Genomic DNA, 19,711 nt, shown 5'->3' on the forward strand with positions numbered 1-19,711 from the left:
TTGGTATGAAGCTTAAGTATGAGTAGAGGTAAGTATTATTGGAAATCTATTTTTGGTGTAAGAAAATAAAAACTTGGGTCTTTTTATTCTAAGAGTCTCAACTTTCTGACTTTTTCATATCTGCTTATTTTTAATTTTAGTACCATTTAAACTCTTCCTCCATGGCTCATGTTACTAAAAACTGGACTTTGATACTTATGGTGGGTGCACCAAAGGTAGCTCATTGAATAAGTTTTTGCTTACCAACAAAATAATAAACTTTAGGTCTCATTTCATTATATTATAGGCAATTAACTACAGTAGGAGAATGTAGTGTAAAGAGCTTATTATATTGTAATAATATGGTGCTGTTAGCTGGAGTTGTTCTTGTAAAATTTTCTGTTTAATGTTTGTTACTTAGTTTAATAACTTTCTGATTCTTATAGTTTAGTTATTTTTATTGAATAATATATAAATAATAAGAAATATTTGACTTGCATTAGGGCTGAAATATACTTCAGTAATTTGTACTCAAAATCTTACTTCCTCAGCATTAGTTTCTCCACATCGTTGTTTCTCTAGAAACTCATTTAAGCTCTTTTCAAATATGCATTTTAGGACACAAAGAAATATATCAGGTACTAAAGTATAATATCCCAAAAAATACTTTAACTGACTTCTTAATTAAGTTATAAATAGGTTTAATAAAATTACATTATCTGCTTAGAGCACAAAAACATGGTTTAAATGTTTTATAAATAATAAACTGCATAACAGAAAGATTATCATGACCATTTTATTAAAAGCTTGTTTCAATTAATTTTCTTAGATTTTGAGAGTTAACACTTAGTTTTAAATTAGACTTTGCCAATTATTAGTGTTTATTCTCCTATGTAAAATAGTATTTTCTGTAATGTAGCTTGATTACTTTAATATAATTTTTAATTAAATTTTTTTTGACAGAAAGTTAAAAAAGTTATTGGACTTGAGTGTTCAGCAGAAGCAATTGGAAATGCACGCATGAATGCTCAAATTAATGGTGAGTAACAGTATATACAACTACACCATAACAGCAAGTGAAACTATGCTGAACCTTTTATCTGTATGCTAACCTTAATAGGATGCTTAAAATTATTAAGATATTTCCAAACAAAGAATATTAATTGCAAATTTGAATTAATTTTTCAAACACTCAAGATAACTTAATGTTATGATCTTAAATGGCTAAAACTGGTGAAGCAATGGAACCAATTCTTAATTTTTATGATGTTTTTGGGAGATAATGTTTTCTTAACAAATTTAAATTATGTAGTCTGTTATGAATATAAAATTGGAGGATGTAAAAATAGCATAGCTTTCACCTACAACAAGTGTTTCATACAACAAATAGGCTAGACAAAGATGAATGAATGTCTATCTGTAATGTTATTTTTTGTTATAGAATGAAATATTTATATCTTTTGTACCAAATGCTAAAAAATAAATACCCAAGTGGCCTAATATGTATGAAAAAAAACACGCTTTGTATCAGAGGTTTTGTTTTCATAGTGCTTTAAGTCAGTCTATTATTATAGTGGAAGTTTTTACTTTTTTACAATGAAACACAGAATGAAAGTTAACAATATTTGAACAATTAGCAACATGGTTGCAAAAATGAAGACTTATTTTAAGGTACTGTAATATTTTGTCACCACTACTACAAATAGGTTTGATGATTGTAAATTCCACTTTGACTGAAACAACTCTACAAGGTTTGGCCACATACTTGAAATTTTGGAACTTAACACAAATATGGTTATTAATATTTTGTACAATTTTATGAAGAATTCATATACCATAAACACGGGTTACTTTGAATACTTTTTAGTGGGAAAACTTTGTCTGTATTATCAAAATATGGGGCTTAGGCATGCATACCTTTCTTTTGTGCAAGATTTTATATTATACATCAAATGTATGAAATATCTTACAAAACTTTTTATGCTGTTAAAAGAGTGGAGCTACTTTGAACACACATCTATAAACTATTGATCAATCTTAGGCCATATATGTGGCTATTTTGAACAAATTTTTGTGTTTTGAAAAAAATTAGTAAACCTTCCGAAGCAGAATGAAATGTTTAATCTTGTAAAATGAATGGTTAATGAGACACTAAAATGCAGTATACTACTAACAGCATATCGTTCCCACATCTGAAATCCCTGTAAAACATCTGCTTGTTGATAATTTCTCATTTTAACAATTTTATAAGTTTGATGATCTATTTCCAAAATAAATTTTATATTTAACTCTTAGCTATCTCCATCTTTTTGCTTTTTACTTGGTAAAAACACTGACAAATGGCACCATCTTTTTCTATGGTGGTAAAGTTTTCCAGGAAATTTGAAATATTTCAACCATCCCAAACTACTGTGGATCCTGGAGGAGATTCTGTTGCTGAGTCACCATAACCAGTTTTATCTGCAGAACTGCATCCTGCATAAGATTCCTAGTTTCGTTTTCTAGCTGTACATTAGGTTCATCTTCCAATCTACTTTGTACTATTCTTTTTTAATCTGACTTTCACTTCCATTGTCTTTGTTTTCACTATCAGACTGCCTTTTTGATGGTCCTCAAACTGAGTCTTTTGGATATGTTAGATCTTCATAGTAAATGCTCTTTCCTGGGGGAATAGTTTTTGTCATTGAGGTGTCTTTAACGTACCAAAAATATCTTAAATGCTGTTCCTTATATTTTGCAAGTCTTCCCTTATATTGGCTAAATCTGCATCTGACAGCCTCTGCAAATCCTGAGATAGATCTGGAAGGAAGATGCCCAATTTCTTAAATCTATTTCATAAGTTTATACTTACCTTATGGTCATTAGGATACAAGGAAGCATACAGTTTCTTTTTCAGCACTGATAGAAATATATCTTTGTTCAAGGTTTTGGCATTCTTCTTCATCCACTCTCTTTCCAATCATCCATGATTTTTTTGCCAGTATTGTTGCAAGGATCTATAAAATGCAATTTCAAGTGCTTCCATAATATCAGTTGCATTGTGTGGCAAACAAAGATGTTCTGATCACTAAGCCTCAAAACAGTTTCTGTAAAGTCGCTATTCTCACTCTCTTCAGTAATTACATTTTACCAGGCACGATGTTAAGTTAACTGGAAATTACTTTTTATTTTTTTTCATGAATTCTGTTTAAGCATTTCAGAAGGGCTGCAGAGCAAAAACCTGTAAAGGTTTCTTAGTGACTTTTTACTTGATGTTTCACTGTCAAGCACAGTACAGCTCTCTCACGATGTACAAAGTAAAGAGATCAGACTCTGGCACCTGCCCAACCTGAGAGACCTCACGCTGTGCCCAACAAGAGCAAATGCATAACTTTCATTTAAGAGACTGCAAATAATAAGCATGAACATTTGTTACTACTGCATTTTGTACTGATGATAGCAGACTAAACAGATCAAAGGCAGTAAACCAACAAATTAATTTAATAATAGAACATGGTTATTTGAATAATGGACAGTTAACAGTTTAACATTGAGTTTTTGCTGAGGTCAGAAACCTCAAAAGAGGTTTGTGGAAAGAAAATAAATATCCAAGGTAGGTAGTGTGTATTGTTAAGCTTTCTTAGTGTGTTGTAGGGAGATATGAGGTTATTCCACATGCTTGGTGTTTGAGCTAAGATTGTGGTTTTGTTTAAGAGGAAATTACAAATTTCTAAATACTTATGATATGTAGATGCTAGATCAATGAGTCTTTTATAGGTGTTTTTAGTTTGTAAACAAGGAGATGATATGAAAGTCTTGTCACTTTTAGCTGCAGTGTTTCTCATGATTGGTATAGTTTGTTTGATGTGTCACATGTAATGGCATTACCATATTTTGTTGCCAGTCATATTGTAGATTAATAAGAGGGTTTAGGTGTTGCAACCTTTGACATAATACCTATTTTCTGTAAGTAATCTCAGAAAACTGTTTGGTAGAAAAATACTTCCTCATACAGTAGGAGATTGTTTTCTACATATTTTACTCATACAGCAAAAAGTTATTTTCTAAATACTGTTTTCATTCAACAGAAAAATGTTTTCTAAATAGATACTTCTTCATGCACCTGACTGTTTCCTTTTAACTTTTGTTTAACTTTTTCAAACAATATAATATTTTTCCTATTCATACACAGAAGGTTGTTTCCTAATTAACCTCTTTATATAACAGAAAATTGTTTCCTGAATAACTATTTCTTTATACAGCATTAGATCATTTCCTGGGTAAATCCTTCACACACAATTCTGGTCCTTAGTATTATGCTTAGGCAGTAGAATATTGTTTCCTGGGTCAATTCTTTCTGCAATAAAATATTGTTTCTCAGGGTATATTTTCATACGGGAGATTATTTTTATCATTCCTTTTAATTGAATTGCCAGTTAATTTAAACATTTGTTGGATATAGATACAGAAACTCTTTCAGCAATTTGTAACATTACACAAAACTACAGTAAAGACGTCATAAATATTTTTATAAACTTTCATTACATTAACTACAAGCTGTGCAATTTATTATACAGAATGCATCTACTGATAATTAATAGATTTGATGAGTGTGGATATTAACAGTTTTGAGTTTATTTTTACAAGACTGTGATATTCTTATTGGAATAGACTATTTTTTGTTTTTATATTAAGTGATATACCATTTGAAGTTGAATCTAACATACGAGTGTTATGCTTTGTAAGATGTCTGGTACTTCTAGTTTAGTAATTGCAAAAACCCCCAAGGTTATTTATCAATATCATTGCTTTTCAGCTTAATGACTTTTAACATAGCTTTTATATTTTGATTGCAGATATTCATAATGTGGATTTTGTTTGTGGTAAAGCTGAAGATGTGATTCATGAAGTAATTGAGAAGGCAGAATCATCTAATATTGTGGCTGTAGTGGATCCTCCAAGAGCAGGGCTGCGTATGTCTCAAGTTTTTGGTTTATACATTATTGTTTCTTTCTTTTACAACAAGGCATTAAGGAAAATGTACACAAGAAATATGTATTTCTATTTTTGAGCTGCAGCTAGGTCAGATAAATATCATAATCATGCGAATGCAAGGTTTACTTTAGCGTATCTTTTAAACTACATGTTATCTCCCACAGTGTAGTTATAACCTGTTTTGTTTTCTGTAGATTGTATGTGATACTATTATGTTTTAGCCTTGTGGTTTTAAAATTTGTGAATATGCACACTAAGCCATATACTCTAAAGATGACATGCTTAACATTTACAGATGATTTGGTTATTTACCTTAAGTGAAGTACAAACTAATTGATGTAAACATTGGCACTTTTCAAAAGCATTAGAACTACATCAGTATATTTATTCTTCTGTTATTGTTTTAAATAAGATTTTATAGCATTGAACAAGTGTGTGTGTGTGTGTGTGTAGACAGTCAGAGAGACAATTTCATAATAATAAATACAGTTTATTTCACATATCATTTATTCAAAAAAAATAATATAGCAGTTGCTTGATAGTTTTCTTTCTTTGTCACATAAGATTAGTATTTCATTTTCTCATAAGGAAGTTGAGGATTATGTTGCATCTGTATTTGTTGTGAACATGTTGAAATATTTTGCTTGAAAGTAAATAGTACGAGCAATCATTCTCAAGTGTTTTGGATGGAAATCTTCCTTGTCATTATAATTGTGATTGATACTTTTTTAACATAACATTTTTAGCATAGCCAACTAGTTAGGGCATTTGACTTGCAATATAAGGGTCACAGGTTCCAATCCTTATCTCACCATGCTCACCCTTTCAGCTGAGGGGTCATTATAATGTGATGATCAATTTGACTTCATTATTAAAAGAGTAGCCCAAGATTTGGCAGTGGGTGGTGATAATTAGCTCTCTTTCCTTTAATCTTTCACTACTAAATTAGGTACAGCTAGTGCAGATAGCCCTTATGTAGCTTTGCACAAAATTCTAAACAAACATAACATTTTAAGTTTTCCATATCCATCATTTGATATATAAGGCATTCTTATATACTAATAATCTAATTGTTTTTCTACAAAATGTATTATATTTTAAAATATTTTATTAGCTGTTCATGTGTAAATCAAATGTTTCATCTTTCAAAAATGTTTGTCATTCTGTTTCTAAATGTGTCTTATGAATTTTTTCTCATAAACGTTCACGTAGATGATATCTTAATAGTTTCCACCATTTTCCAGTAAAAAGTCATGTAATCGGCATATATTTACAGGCGTTTCCTTTTGAAATGTTAAATAAGATTGGGTATAATAAGTTTTACTCATTAACCATAAATGAAAATGAATGCTATAACCTTTTGTGATTGTATTTGTAAACTATCATTATTATTCATTCAAGGTGGTGATCTAGATTTACAAGTTAACTCTCCTTGTACAGACAGATCAAAGCAAGTCATGATGATTTAAAGTTATTTTCAAAATTTATCTTGATTTTCTTTATTTGCCAATAAAATTGATCACATTATAGTTTATAATTCAAATTGTAATATTATGCATGTTTCAATTTCTTAATTCAAAAGATATTTAAAAAATGATAGATTTTTTTTTTTGGGTGTAATATGACATGCCTTCTTGTCATGTTGCTCTTTTACATTTTTTAACACCTACCATTCAATGTTTATAGTGGTTAACAAATTATAAACTTAGATTTCAAATATTTACAAGATACAAAATTAAATAAGAACTGGGATATCAATATATTTTGTAAACCTTTGAGAACAGCACCACCTGTTATTCCATTCTTTTGAAATCTCTTTCCTTCTTAAGTACATGTTTATAACAAGTCATAAAGGCAAGTTTGAAACTCCTTAAATCTGACAGTCATTTATAACTGGAATGAAGGGGAACTTGTAATTTGACTGGAGGTGTTAGTAAGCATTGCTTCGAAAAGAAATGGGATTTTATAATCCACATTTAACTTATTTAGAAAGTGAGGTAAATTAAATTAGTGTTATGTATGCTATTATAGTAATTTGATAATATTGTGTGGTTTCCAAAAATTCATCTTTGAAGTCTATAAAAATTAATCAATCTTTCCCTTCACTTGAAATGACGTATTATGTTTACAGTGAGTCTGTACAAGTATAAAGTATGAGTACAAATAAATTTTGTAACATAATAAATACTAGAAATTATTCTTTAATAGATTGTTTAGGCAGAGTATTCATGATGAAACTTTGTAGAATGGACAGCAACTGCCTGCTGTGGAGACACAAGTTTAGAGGATGACAAGAATAATAGAACATAAAGATAGTACAAGACTCATGAAAACACAAAATTTAGTTATTGCAGAGCATGCCATGTCAATTGGACACAGGAAATCTCTCTTCCAATCAGAAACTGAGATAATCGAACCAATCACAACATGCTCTCCACATTCCACCAGGACGCTATAAAAGACCATTAGCACCTACACATACACAGCAGTACGTATTTATTTCATCAATACGTATTCATTCCACATAGTGAGTACCGTGTTTTAGTGTCTATTTTTTGTTCTTAGTTTCAGAAAAAAAGTAAGGGAAAATGTCTCGGCTGCCCTGAATCGGGTTGTTTCGCATTTATGTTCACACTTACTATGCCATCTGCCTTTTGGGAAGAGTTCTGGCTGTTTTCTCCGGTGCTACCTTTGCCTCGCTCATGAATATGAACATTAATTATGACCAACTTCACTCCTTTACCCAAAAAGAGTGAAAAAAAACAAACCAGCTAAGTTCATTAACCTTCCACGAAAGGGGACGAAGAGGAATCACAATGTTCCTGAACATCCCAGTTGGAGAGTGAAGTCTTCTGATTTCTCTCTCTCTAAAATAAACCCCTGCCACGTTAGTTTGCGTTTTGCGTTTGCACATACACAGTCTTATAAATGACAGGTGCGTGTCTAGCCATGCATTAGCTGCATAGAGAAGGGTGTTTCTACTTGCCGTAGGAGAGGGAAGAGAACATCAAAAGTTGAAAGAATTTTAGTTTGGCATCATGGCTGTGAAAGTGGGTTTTCTTGGGGGTACTACTGTTTCTCCCCACACCAGAATTTCAGTTTCATTGGATTTATAGATCCAAGCCCTGAAAAGGGGCCCATATTTAAGTATCAAAATTTTTCATAAACTATAGTCATGTGTGTTAACTGTGTTGACATGATGGCTTTGCATATCCCTGCTCCTTCCACTGCAACCACATCTATGCCAAGATATCTTTGAGAAAGTGTAAGCTGAACTTCTGCTCTGACTCTTCACATGCATTCTGGCTCACTGACCCTTTTCACAGCTTTGACTGACACTCCCCAAAGAGATAATAAATCTGTCAACATCACAAGGTAATTTTCCACTGCCAATCTGATTTAGTAAATAAGTGTTACATCAGTTCAGGTAAGAAGTTTCAAAATTATGTGCTAAATTAACTGTTGCTGCATATGGGGTAAAGAGAAACAAGAGTTTCTGACTGCCCCAGGTTATTTTTTGCCCCCCTTTGGGCAAAATAATAATTTAACTCAAATACCTACCAAGAAATAACACACACTGACTTGCCATCTATTCTACAAAGTTTCAACTAGAAATTATTGTTTTTCTGTATATATTTGTTAGTCATTGTAATATGTTTTAATGTAGGTAATTACAAATTTAGTATTTATGAGTAAGTAGTAATAATAATACACACACACACACACACAAGTTCATAAACATTTTTACATTTTATGCATCTTTACTGCTAAATATTGATTACTCTGGGAGGATAAAGAACATCCAAACAGCATTAAAATCTTTTATATAAGCCCAGATTTTATACAGATACATGTTCTAAATTTTCTTGCACATTTATTACTTTACACAATTTTCATTGTAACTACTGTACCATAAACAAGCTGATAATTCCTCTTCTCTTTGTCCTCAAATTTGAAATTATGACAACCTCTGTGAGAAAGTTCTGGTAAATGATTCATGTAATCAGTGTGTTTTTGTTAAAGATTCTATTAGAAAAGAAAAAACTATATATTTGGTAATTTTCAAAGTATTATGAATTCTTAAGTTCCACTCTGTCCCCATGATGGTTATAATGGTACAAATAGAGGATCTGTCCACTATGGCTACTGGATTGGATACTCATCTGTAGAGGATGTGATAGCCATTGCTCAAAGTGCACACAGGGCATCCTCTTTACATCTATTTAGCTGACATTCCTTTCCTCCAGTTTGAAAATGACCAGTATCATGATGATTTTGACCAGTTATTTTCCTCACCAGGGTTTTCTTTAAGCACAACTTTATCTGTGAATGAAAATACTCACCCTTCTAATATCTTTCTTGACACAGTTTCACAGATATATTATTTTCTTTCTCTTTCCCCTGCATCTTTCAACTCCTCCCATACTTTACTACACGACACGCATAATAAAAATACTTTTTTTTATTCTTTTGTCTGACATTATGGTCTATGCAGGCTCACTTCTTGGAACAATTGTGCACCTGTAATAACATGCCTTGTCTTCCTTGTCTAGTGGATTATTTTGTTGTGTTTTACAGCCATTCCTTATTTCTGTTTCTTGATTCTCAGTTTTTGGATCTTTTTTACCTGTTTTGGGGCAAACCATTAACTTATATTTCCCTTTATAGTACTTGATATTCGTACATTTGCCTTTTTCTTAGCTCTTTCCTTCATTAAATTTTGTTGTTTCACCTTATGTCTGAGGTAATTCATTACACTCTGGAGAGTTTATTTTGAGAGGTTTGTTCATTCTATTCTTTTCACCATATTTGTCCATACTTCATCTCCTGTCTCTCGGTTGTTTTCTCTGTTGTTAAGATGGGATGCTCTAGTATCTAATATATACATACGTTATGCTTATCTCAGTGATCTTCACTGTATTTCATTTTTTCTCCCAGAGGGCTTTAGGGATATTCCTGATTCGCTGGAGATCTTGGCCAAAGCAACACAGGATCAGTCCTCATTATCTACATTGGCTTCTTATTTTTCCTGACTTCACCATTTTGTTCCTGTTCCTAGGCCTGCTGAATCCATGTATTTCCTTCCCAGACTTTTTTTTTCCTGTCCTCTCACTTCCAGATGTCATAGTCTTTGCTCATCTCATTACTGACTAACGTGTTTGGTCTGGCCCTGTAGGAGTCATCTCTCTTCACCAGTTGTTTTGTTTTTTGTCTCCTTGGAATTCCCAAATATATCAAGAAATGTCTTCAAGTTATTGACCTGTTGTCTCTTAAGTGATTTCTTGTCATTCTTTAATTTTATAAGGAGGTTTTTTTCTCTCCAGTGGCTCTTTTTACCTTCACTGTAGATAACCAAGGTCAATATTTTGAATGCCTTCTTACACATTCTGATAACCCCTTTTCTGGGAGTTTTTCATTTTTTTTTCCATTGAAATCATGTCTTCCAGTTTTGTACTTTTCCTTTTGACATTGAATCTGCTTCTTCTGTTTTCAGTCAAGCCATAAGGCATTCACTCACCCTTGGTGACTGCTCCTCACCCATTCTTGGGAGGACTTCTTTCACACCTGCATTATTTTGTGATAGATTACTTAGTTGATATGGCTTTTCAAGTTTTCCAGTTTTTTTTTTTTATGCCCACCAAATACTTGATACATCTAAGCATGTGCTTTATTTCCCACCTCAGCTAGGCTTCACCTTTATAACTTCAACTGTGAGCTATAGAATATCTTTTCACCATAATTAGTACTTTTCATTTACCTCCTGAGCACAAGGTTCTTTCACTTTTTGTTTTTGAGGATTCTGGCTTCTCTCAAACCAATCATATTTTTAGGCTGTGCAAGCATGCACCTCCTCTAGTGAACAGTGTGGGACCAGTGAGACCCTTTTTTGGTGTCTGTTTTCCTTTGTTGTGTGCTTCTCTTTTCTTCTTTTTGAGGACTTTTGTAAGTGATCTGACTGTATCAGTACCATGGTGGGTCATCCCTTTGCCACCTTTATCCCTCGACTGCACCTCCTCTCTCTTGATAGATGCTTTTTTGTCAGGTTGAAGCATTTCTCTGAATAGTAACATGACTTCAGGCATGTGATTTCCTGAGGAGCATTTATTTCAAATCAGCATACTCAAACTACTACCAAACACATAAGTTTCTTTTCTCTTCTTGTTGCTTTGTTGATCATAATCTACTCCAACCATTCCACTGTTGTTTTTGACATCAACCAAAAGGAGATGGTACACATTCTGTATTCCAGTGCTCTTTGCTTCCACACACTGAACACCCTATTTTGGGATAATTTCTATTGGGTTCATCTCATAGGGGTGATCTGCTAGACCACTAGAGGTAACCTCATAGTATTTCAGTTGCTCAGTCCACAACATACCTTATACAGACTTATACAGACTCTCACCAAGGAAGTGACTGCCCATTTCTTTATCTTGCACTTACCAGCTTTTAAAAATAGAATTTCATGGGCACTTGTTGCACTCTTCAAATAAAGGATTTTTATAGCAGGCATTTAGTGGGGATACAAGCACTTCTCCAAGTCCCTCCAATATGTTTTTCCCCCTCCTTCTTCAAGTGGAGAACAGAAAATCATTGTTATTTAACCAGTTTCTAGTTGATTGGGATATTATTCTTTACAAATTGTGTATAGAACAGTGTGGTGGTAGTGTCACTGATTGTATAGCATGGGTCATCTTTCTAACAGCTTCTGTCTTCCACTACAACAGGGTGGGTTCATCATTTCCATCTCTGTCTGTCCAGTTGAGTTGACACACGTTATTGTCTGATTACACCCTAACCACACTATATTTTCTGGCTCAGAAGCTGTTTGTTTACTAATGCTTAGCTGGTAATGCTGAAATTCTGCACACCTCTGTGACACCTGTAGCTTTTTTTTCCCTTGCTATCCTGATTGGTTATTTATTTGTGAAGGGAAGACATAGTACATAGTTGTGTATCTTCTTTTATCCCCCTATGCTGCGGATGGTTAAGGGGAAGTGATGACAGAAGGAGACTAAATTAAAATTTACTAATCACTGAAGAGAAGACATCATGCAACTATGTACTATGTCTTCCTTTCACAAATGAATAAACCAATCAGAAACAACTTCCTTTCCTCTCACAATATGTAGCAATAGTGCTGACAAACATTTCAAGTCAAAAATGGAGGGAAGAAATATTTTAGATGATGATTCATCTATATTGGAGTCTAGGAAACTACAAACGAATGAAAACCATGATACAAATGAAGCTCCATATCATGAAATTGAACCCTATGGCATGATGACAATACTAGAAGTAATATTAAAAAGAAAAATAGAAAGAGAAAACAAGATGATTGCAATAGTGGAACCAACAGAAGTAAAATTGCTGTGGAACAACCCAACACACACAATAGACATACACCATACAGTAATGTCAGACAGAACTCTACTGAAACCACCATCACCAAAACAACTGAAGAAGCAGAAAGTACACCTGTAAAAGTTACAGAACATGAAGAACTTCACCAAGTCCTTCAACAGATGCAACATGAAATGGAAATGCTGGCAATTCTAGAGACACCAGAATTGGAACCTTCAAAATGTGTTACACTTTTATCACACAGGGACAGCCCACAGTGCCAACAATACTAACAACAGGACTTGTCACTACCACCCACACCAGTCCTGGAGGAAATGAACACATGCAATGCTCCCCAAAAATCTTGCAAGAAAAAGAAGATTGGTTCATCAACAGTCTAATATTAGTCCTGGAAATATTTCACAAAGCATTGCTAAAATGCAAATAATCTGTTTATCAGAATCTTTTGTAGTGTATTTGCTATCAAAAGGAATAAGCACAGTAAAGGTTTAGAGTGACAACATGCAAGAAATTTCACATACACTAGATGGCATACATAAAACAAGAGGACACCTCATAGAAAGTGATAATGAAATGTGTGGAAAGTTTATGGGAGAAAAAGAAAACTGGACAAGGAGAGACCATCAAATGAAAAAATAAAACTGTATAATGTACAAGACAAATTTATCACAAAATATGATCCCAGATCTTTAACATAATTAATTCAAAAGGGATCTTACCAAAGAAGAACATGAAGTTCTCCTTCAGCAGTACTGCATCTCCTGGTAAACTGTATGTCAAGGAATTATAATAAAAATAAAAGAAATTTATAAGAAAAGCCAACTCAGGGAAACTGACTACTAGAAACTCCTTCTAAATACCATAAATTAAGAGAAAACACCAGATGAAGACTTTTTAAAAAGTTATAACTGATTTGAAGAATTCTTTAACTATCAAAGTATATCACCAGAAGATTTCTTTGCAAAAGTAGGACTCATCACCACAAACAAATCAATAAAATGAGAGGCTTCATCATCTGGTGACTTACTAACACTGGAAAAACTCTGATGACAAACCTCATAACAACAATCTTGAAGCCTATTTATAGTACAAGATAAGGTAAGGTGATGCCAGTAACTTCCATTTCCAAAACTGCATCAATGCAACGTGCACTGTAGATCATGAACTCATAATTAATTTTGCTAATGTACACACAAAAAACTTCAACTAGAAGGTTCAAAATGAGAAACTGATATCAAGCATGGCCAACCAGAGGTATATCCCAATACACTCTACTTCATTACCTCAAATAATGACTTAAGTACATGGATATCACCTCAAAATTACAATGCACTAAAAACTTGCTGTTTCATTTTTGAATTTTGTCAATGAATAGCACATATTGTAGAGGTCACTTACAACTCGCTACACTCACCTCCTATAATATTAAAGCCTAAACATTTAGCTTTTTATGTCATTAGCAAAAGAGCAGGCATAAACAAAGCTACAAAACATATATGGCAGATTCTACAAATGAAGATGATGAGCCACCAAGGAAGAAAAGAGGAGAACAATTTTACAAGGAGGAGTGGGACATCAAAATATAGGACAAAGTGAAGATGAAAACAGAGACAGTTGTGCCAGAAACATCACAGCCAACATTCCAACAGAAATTTACATTATTGTCCCAACCTCATAAAGATCAAGAAGACAAATCAAACTTACCTTCCAAGGACTAGGATTACCAGCAATAGACATAAAACTTAAAACGTACCAAATTCTCAGCTGGTGGATGGATCCACCACTATCCTCATTAGGTAAAAGGTTTCATGTTGTAAGTTTATTCCTCAACAGCCCCCCCAGTGGCACTGTGGTATGTCTGCAGACTTACACACTAAAAACCGGGTTTTGATACCCGTGGTGGGCAGAGCACAGATAGTCCATTGTGTAGCTTTGTGCCTAATTCAAAAAAAAAAAAAAATCCTCAACTGTGATTTCTTTAAAGTTATCAATATAAAATATATGATTCACAATTTAAAATGCTTCTCAAAACAATTACTAGTACAAGGTAGAACAAATGTAGAAACCAGTTCTGATGCTCACTATCTTCTTTGTTTTTGGGAAACATCATGTGGATTTACTGATATGTTTCATTATAGATTTGATGAAGGTTACCATCCACATGCACCAACAGTCACAAGTAACCTCTACATAAAAGACTCTCACAGTAAACATTACATGAAAATTGATGGAATATACAGACAAAAGCTCTGTGACCTAGTAGATGAACAACATATGTATCAAGATTATAAATTAACAAAACACTTGAAATTACATGATGGAAATTGGATTTAGAAAGAAGAATGGGACTCCCAGTTCTTCATGAAAAATTATAAAATGATTGACAGAGAAAATTAAATTGCTAGTGACACATATACCATTGTTCCAGGATTTTATTGTCACTAAAAATGTACAAAGAGGATATCCACATTTTGATCACTCCAAAGACCACTATTTATAACAAGGACTAATGGTAATACAAGGGGCAGTGCCAACATATATGAATATCGAAGACCAACCACAACAAATAATTTACTTCTTTAACATAGATGCAAAATTTAAAATGTTACTTTACTATGAAAATAAATTTTATGAAAATTCCTCAGCATGTAAAACTTTACTATAATTTATAATGAAAGAACAAGGAGGAGTCTAAAAAGATTGCATACTTTCCAGGTCCAGTTTCTCATATAGGTTAAACAGAGGTATAACAAGAAATAAAATGTTATCCTCATAAAAAATGCTGTAATCACTTTTTTATTATCTTTTCCATTTATAACACTTTTTATTAATCTACTTCATTTTACTTACTTATATTAATCAATGAAGTATAACATGAAATAAAATGTCATCCTTGTAAAAAATGATGTAATAATTAAAAATATGTATCAATAAACATTTTGAATTTCAATTTGCTCTGAGTTGTTTTTTCATTAAGGATTGAAATCAAACAGTAAGTGCTGTTATTGAGACTGGCCCCAATCATCATTGAAGCAAACAGAGAAGTATACAAAATAATTCCAAGATAATGACAACACACACACATTTTTTCACAACTACACAAATTATAAAATATAGGTCTTCCCTTCAGTATACAATAAAACTTAAAAATTGCAACCATCACTTCACACCCAAACTAACTCTTATCCATCCTCAGTGCCACGTCTCTGCATGGATGGGCAGAAGAGCACGGTGTGTATCACCCAGTGAGTAAATTGACTGCTTGTTTTAGCTTCTTGTCAAATTTCTTGAATAAAAGATTCAGGTCTGTCAGAGCTACTAGATTTGTCTGTGTTCCAGTTCGATGTCTCTGTTGGTGTTGGTTCTATAGGAGTCTGTGTTTTTGAGAGTCATTGTTAATTGATTTTGTGAGAGATGGGGAAATGTGGATTGGATAAATAATTAGTGACATATTTATCCACTCTTGAAAAATTGTTAAATGAAGTTCTTGCTGTGTTATTTCTGGTTGAAGTGAAGATAAATGATGGTAAAGAAGTTTGCCATAGTAGAAGGGATTCTTGAAGAATTCATTCTTCAGTGTTTTGGCTGAAATTCTCTGTCGTCAAATGACAAAAGATAGGAAATATTGAAAGTACTGACATCTGACTCGTCATAGTTGCCTTAAGAGTTGGGGGTGACATTGGTAGATCCATTGTATATTATTCAGGGTAACATCTGAGTTGAAAGTGATTTTTCATGGTTTAATGCAGAGTTTATGTAGTTGTGAGAGGAGATAAGTTGTTTTTTTTTATTGGTTTATTTGTTTGTGAAGGGAAGATGTAGTACACAGTTGCATGTCTTCTCTTCAGTGATTGGTAAATTTTAATTTACCCTCCTTCTGTTGTCACTCATTAGGAATGTTATGCTCTTGTCTGTTTTCAGTATTGGGGGATAAAATAACCCCCATCATCTCTGTTGTTTGCTCTCTGTGAAAGCACATCCCAGATTTCTCAAATATTATATTTGTTATCTCTAAAACTGTCTAAAACATTTCAAATGTTTTTTTTTCAATAAAACTCTATATGTTTTCTGTTATTTTCTCTACCCTAACTACATGGGGTCTGTCAATTGGACTGACCTCATAATCACTATAAAAAAATTTGGAAATAAATATAGATTATGCTTGTTTCCTTTTTGAATGACTACAAATTATAATATGAAAACAAATTTTTAGTCTTATGTCTCACAATGATATATATATATAAATAAGTAAAGCAAGTAATTATCTTTTCTAGCTACAACCTTAAAACTCAGTTGCTGCTTCACATTGATTGCTAAGCCTTATACAATTTTGCACAAGGAGGATATGAAATTTATATATTGAATAACCAAAAAAAATCATAAATTACTATACTGATATGATAGAGTTCCATTATAATTTATCAAGCTTAGTAACTAAGCTGTATTCAGGTCTAAAAAATGTGTTAATTTTTAGTACACTAAGGACATACCCTACCTCCTTGAAATCTTGGTTTGAAAGAATGAGATAACCTTCTAAGAGATTAAAATGGTTGAGAAAACCATTAGGGAGATGATATAAGCTATCAGTTGGTTATATAAATGTCATATATTGAAGTAGGTGTATATAAAGACCATTTCCAAATATGGAACAAAAAAGTGACTTTGGCTACTGTGTATCATATAGTATGTAAACCATATCTCGGCAAAATGAAAAATATAAGGTTCTTAGTCTATATTCTAGTCAGTTAATATTGGTAATTTGAGTTCCTAATTCCTACAAAACTATAGATGTAGTATTTTGACATCACATCACTTAAATCAGTTCTTCTTTCAACATACCATGAGAATCACAGAAATTCATATTTCGGTGTGATATGCAAAATTATGTTCTATCATATACATGTACTTCAACAAATATTATAAACCTTAAGGCTGGAAGAAAAATATAAAGTTTTATGAGTGACAAGGGCTTGGATATTTTGTTGCAGTTGATAAACTTTTTTGTTATATATTGTTAGATTCATTATACATTTAAAGGAATGTAAAATATTAATAATTTTAAAAAAAATTTGTTCTCTAGTGTTATACTTATTGAATAACATAGGCTTAGAATAAATGTGAATTTTATATTCTAGAAGCAATGTGCCTTTATTTATGAAAACAAAATTGGCACACAGATAATGCATGCCTTAGTAAATGTTTTAGGCCCATTACAGATTTATTTTGTGTGGTTGATGTGGTAGCCATATAAAAAATGATCTTTGTTGGTTAGTAGCAAAATTGTGTGTATCAAGTATGTGGTGTACAAACTTCAAATACTCTTATCATATCAACTTTTATTCATTTTGATATGCCAATAACTGTAAACAAAAAAACAAACAAACTCAGAAACTTACTTATGAATTTTGGGTATTAAGATATTTAGTAATAATAAATTTAGTACACAAAATTGAAAAGTACACATTTCTCTTTCTGCAAGTTGTAAACCTGCTTACAACCACATATTTTGCTGCACATACAGAGAAAAGTACACTTGGTGTATTAACTTGGTTCTTTATAATCAATGTTCAACTGCAACAGAATAGTTGATGGCATACTGAACTTCTGGAACTTGCATATCAGTCATCTGTCACTTTATTTTGTCCCCATTCCCCATGAAATGAAAGCTAAAGCACAGAAAGCACAATCTGTGCCTAGCAGTGAACAACTTCTTAGGTAACTCTTTTGGTGTTTAGAAGTAATGTAGCTTGTTTGGAAGGAAGGACACCTGAATGCTTCTGTATATTGCTGACATGGTCTTGACTACTGGTTCTATCATGCAAGAATAATATAAAATGTTTTGGTATTCCCAGACAGTCATCTATAGCCTTGGATATAGCAGCTGAAGTACCGAATGCTGGTGTGACTTCATCAGAATACTTCCATATATCCTGTGCTGTCTTTATCCTTCAAAAGATGACTCCATGTTACATCCAGTGAAAGAATGGAATATGGGCAGGGCTTGACACTTGTTAGGAAATTTTTCTAGCCATCTCATAACCTGAAAATATTCACTATTCTATGGCAAAGGTAGCTTACAGCTCAGTGATGTTGAAGTGCTGTACTGAGATCACTAGTAAAATCACTATGTATTAAAAAAAAAATTCATTGCATATTAACTCTTTGTTAATCTTTCATTTGCATTATTTGAAATATAGCAGGATGCATTTGTTTGCTTTCTCATGTATGCATATGGTAAGACCAGTGACTTCCCTGGGCTGAGCAGAGAGTACACCTTTGTGATATGTGCTTGTAACTTGACTGTTGATTTCAGATATTGTTAATCAACTTTTCCTGGTGTTTTCCTTTTCTCTGCATGCTGAATTTTATTTTGTTAAAGATCAATATACAGGGGTCATTCCACTTGACGTGATTTCTGCAAGTTGACTTGATGCCCTCACAATAGTTTAATTATAATACATCTAATGTGCTTGGCAAGCAACATGATACTCAAGCCACGGAGCTGGCTGAAATAGTAAGGCACCTTAGATGTATTTTTATGATGTGGAACACATTATCCTAGTGTATCACATGTATATCTGAGGTACTACGGTTTTTATGGTCTAGTGTCTGATATATTTGGTCATCTACGTTCATTTAAAAATAGCTTAGATGTTCCGAAATCAGACAAAAATAAAATGTAGCAAATAGATAGCATTGTTAACATCAAATGTATAATATTAATATTTGCATTATCAGCAATTTAATATTTGCATGTTATAATCTAAATACAGGAGATGTGTTACATCCTGAGTAACTGCTTACTAAAACAGAAGTATTGACAAAAATGAAACTGTAACATTCACTAGACATTACATTATGTCATACATAGAAGCTCAAAACAGTCATCATTGTTAATATGTAAAACTGCTGCTGTTGTGGTCATAGAACAAATTTGCAATGACCCTGTAATAAAAACTGTATTAGAGTATGTCCTAATTGTCTGACAAATGTTATGCTTTTATCATCAAAGGCACAAATTGTTTGTATTTTTCACATCTGTTGAACTATTATGAAGTAATAGTTTATTAAAAATTATATAAATTACTTTACAGTAACAGAGTAGCTAAGTTGTAAAGTTTCATTGACTTGAAGTGCAAATATATACTGTATAGTAGCAATTATATTGCTATAAAGTTCATATTTATCTTGTATGGTAGTAATTCTACACTATTGATTTTGAAGCTGCAACTGATAATGTACAATAGTAATAATATTGCATTGTCTTGTCATCCAGCTTCATATTGTACAATAATAACAATGCTTTGCTGATTTGAAGTTTAGATTCATACTGCACAATAATATACTCCATTGACTTGAAGCAGAAATTTGTTAGTCTACAATAGTAACTACT

At 32.6% G+C, this 19,711-nt stretch overlaps 1 protein-coding gene across 6 annotated transcripts in view; it reads left to right on the forward strand.

Annotated features, from left to right (window-relative positions):
• Positions 1 to 19,711, forward strand: part of LOC143249004 (tRNA (uracil-5-)-methyltransferase homolog A) — a 103,478-nt gene that overhangs the window by 81,054 nt on the left and 2,713 nt on the right. For 4 of the 6 annotated variants that reach the window (XM_076498142.1, XM_076498146.1, XM_076498144.1 and 1 more), the window contains 3 exons: positions 141 to 215; positions 943 to 1,018; positions 4,815 to 4,931. In XM_076498142.1, the coding sequence (XP_076354257.1) occupies positions 141 to 215; positions 943 to 1,018; positions 4,815 to 4,931 (268 nt within the window). The remainder of the gene's footprint in view (positions 1 to 140; positions 216 to 942; positions 1,019 to 4,814; positions 4,932 to 19,711) is intronic. The other 2 variants (XM_076498145.1, XM_076498147.1) reach the window with 1 other exon arrangement.

The sequence above is a fragment of the Tachypleus tridentatus genome, chromosome 4 (genome assembly GCF_004210375.1).
Source record: "Tachypleus tridentatus isolate NWPU-2018 chromosome 4, ASM421037v1, whole genome shotgun sequence".
Lineage (NCBI taxonomy): Eukaryota > Metazoa > Arthropoda > Merostomata > Xiphosura > Limulidae > Tachypleus > Tachypleus tridentatus.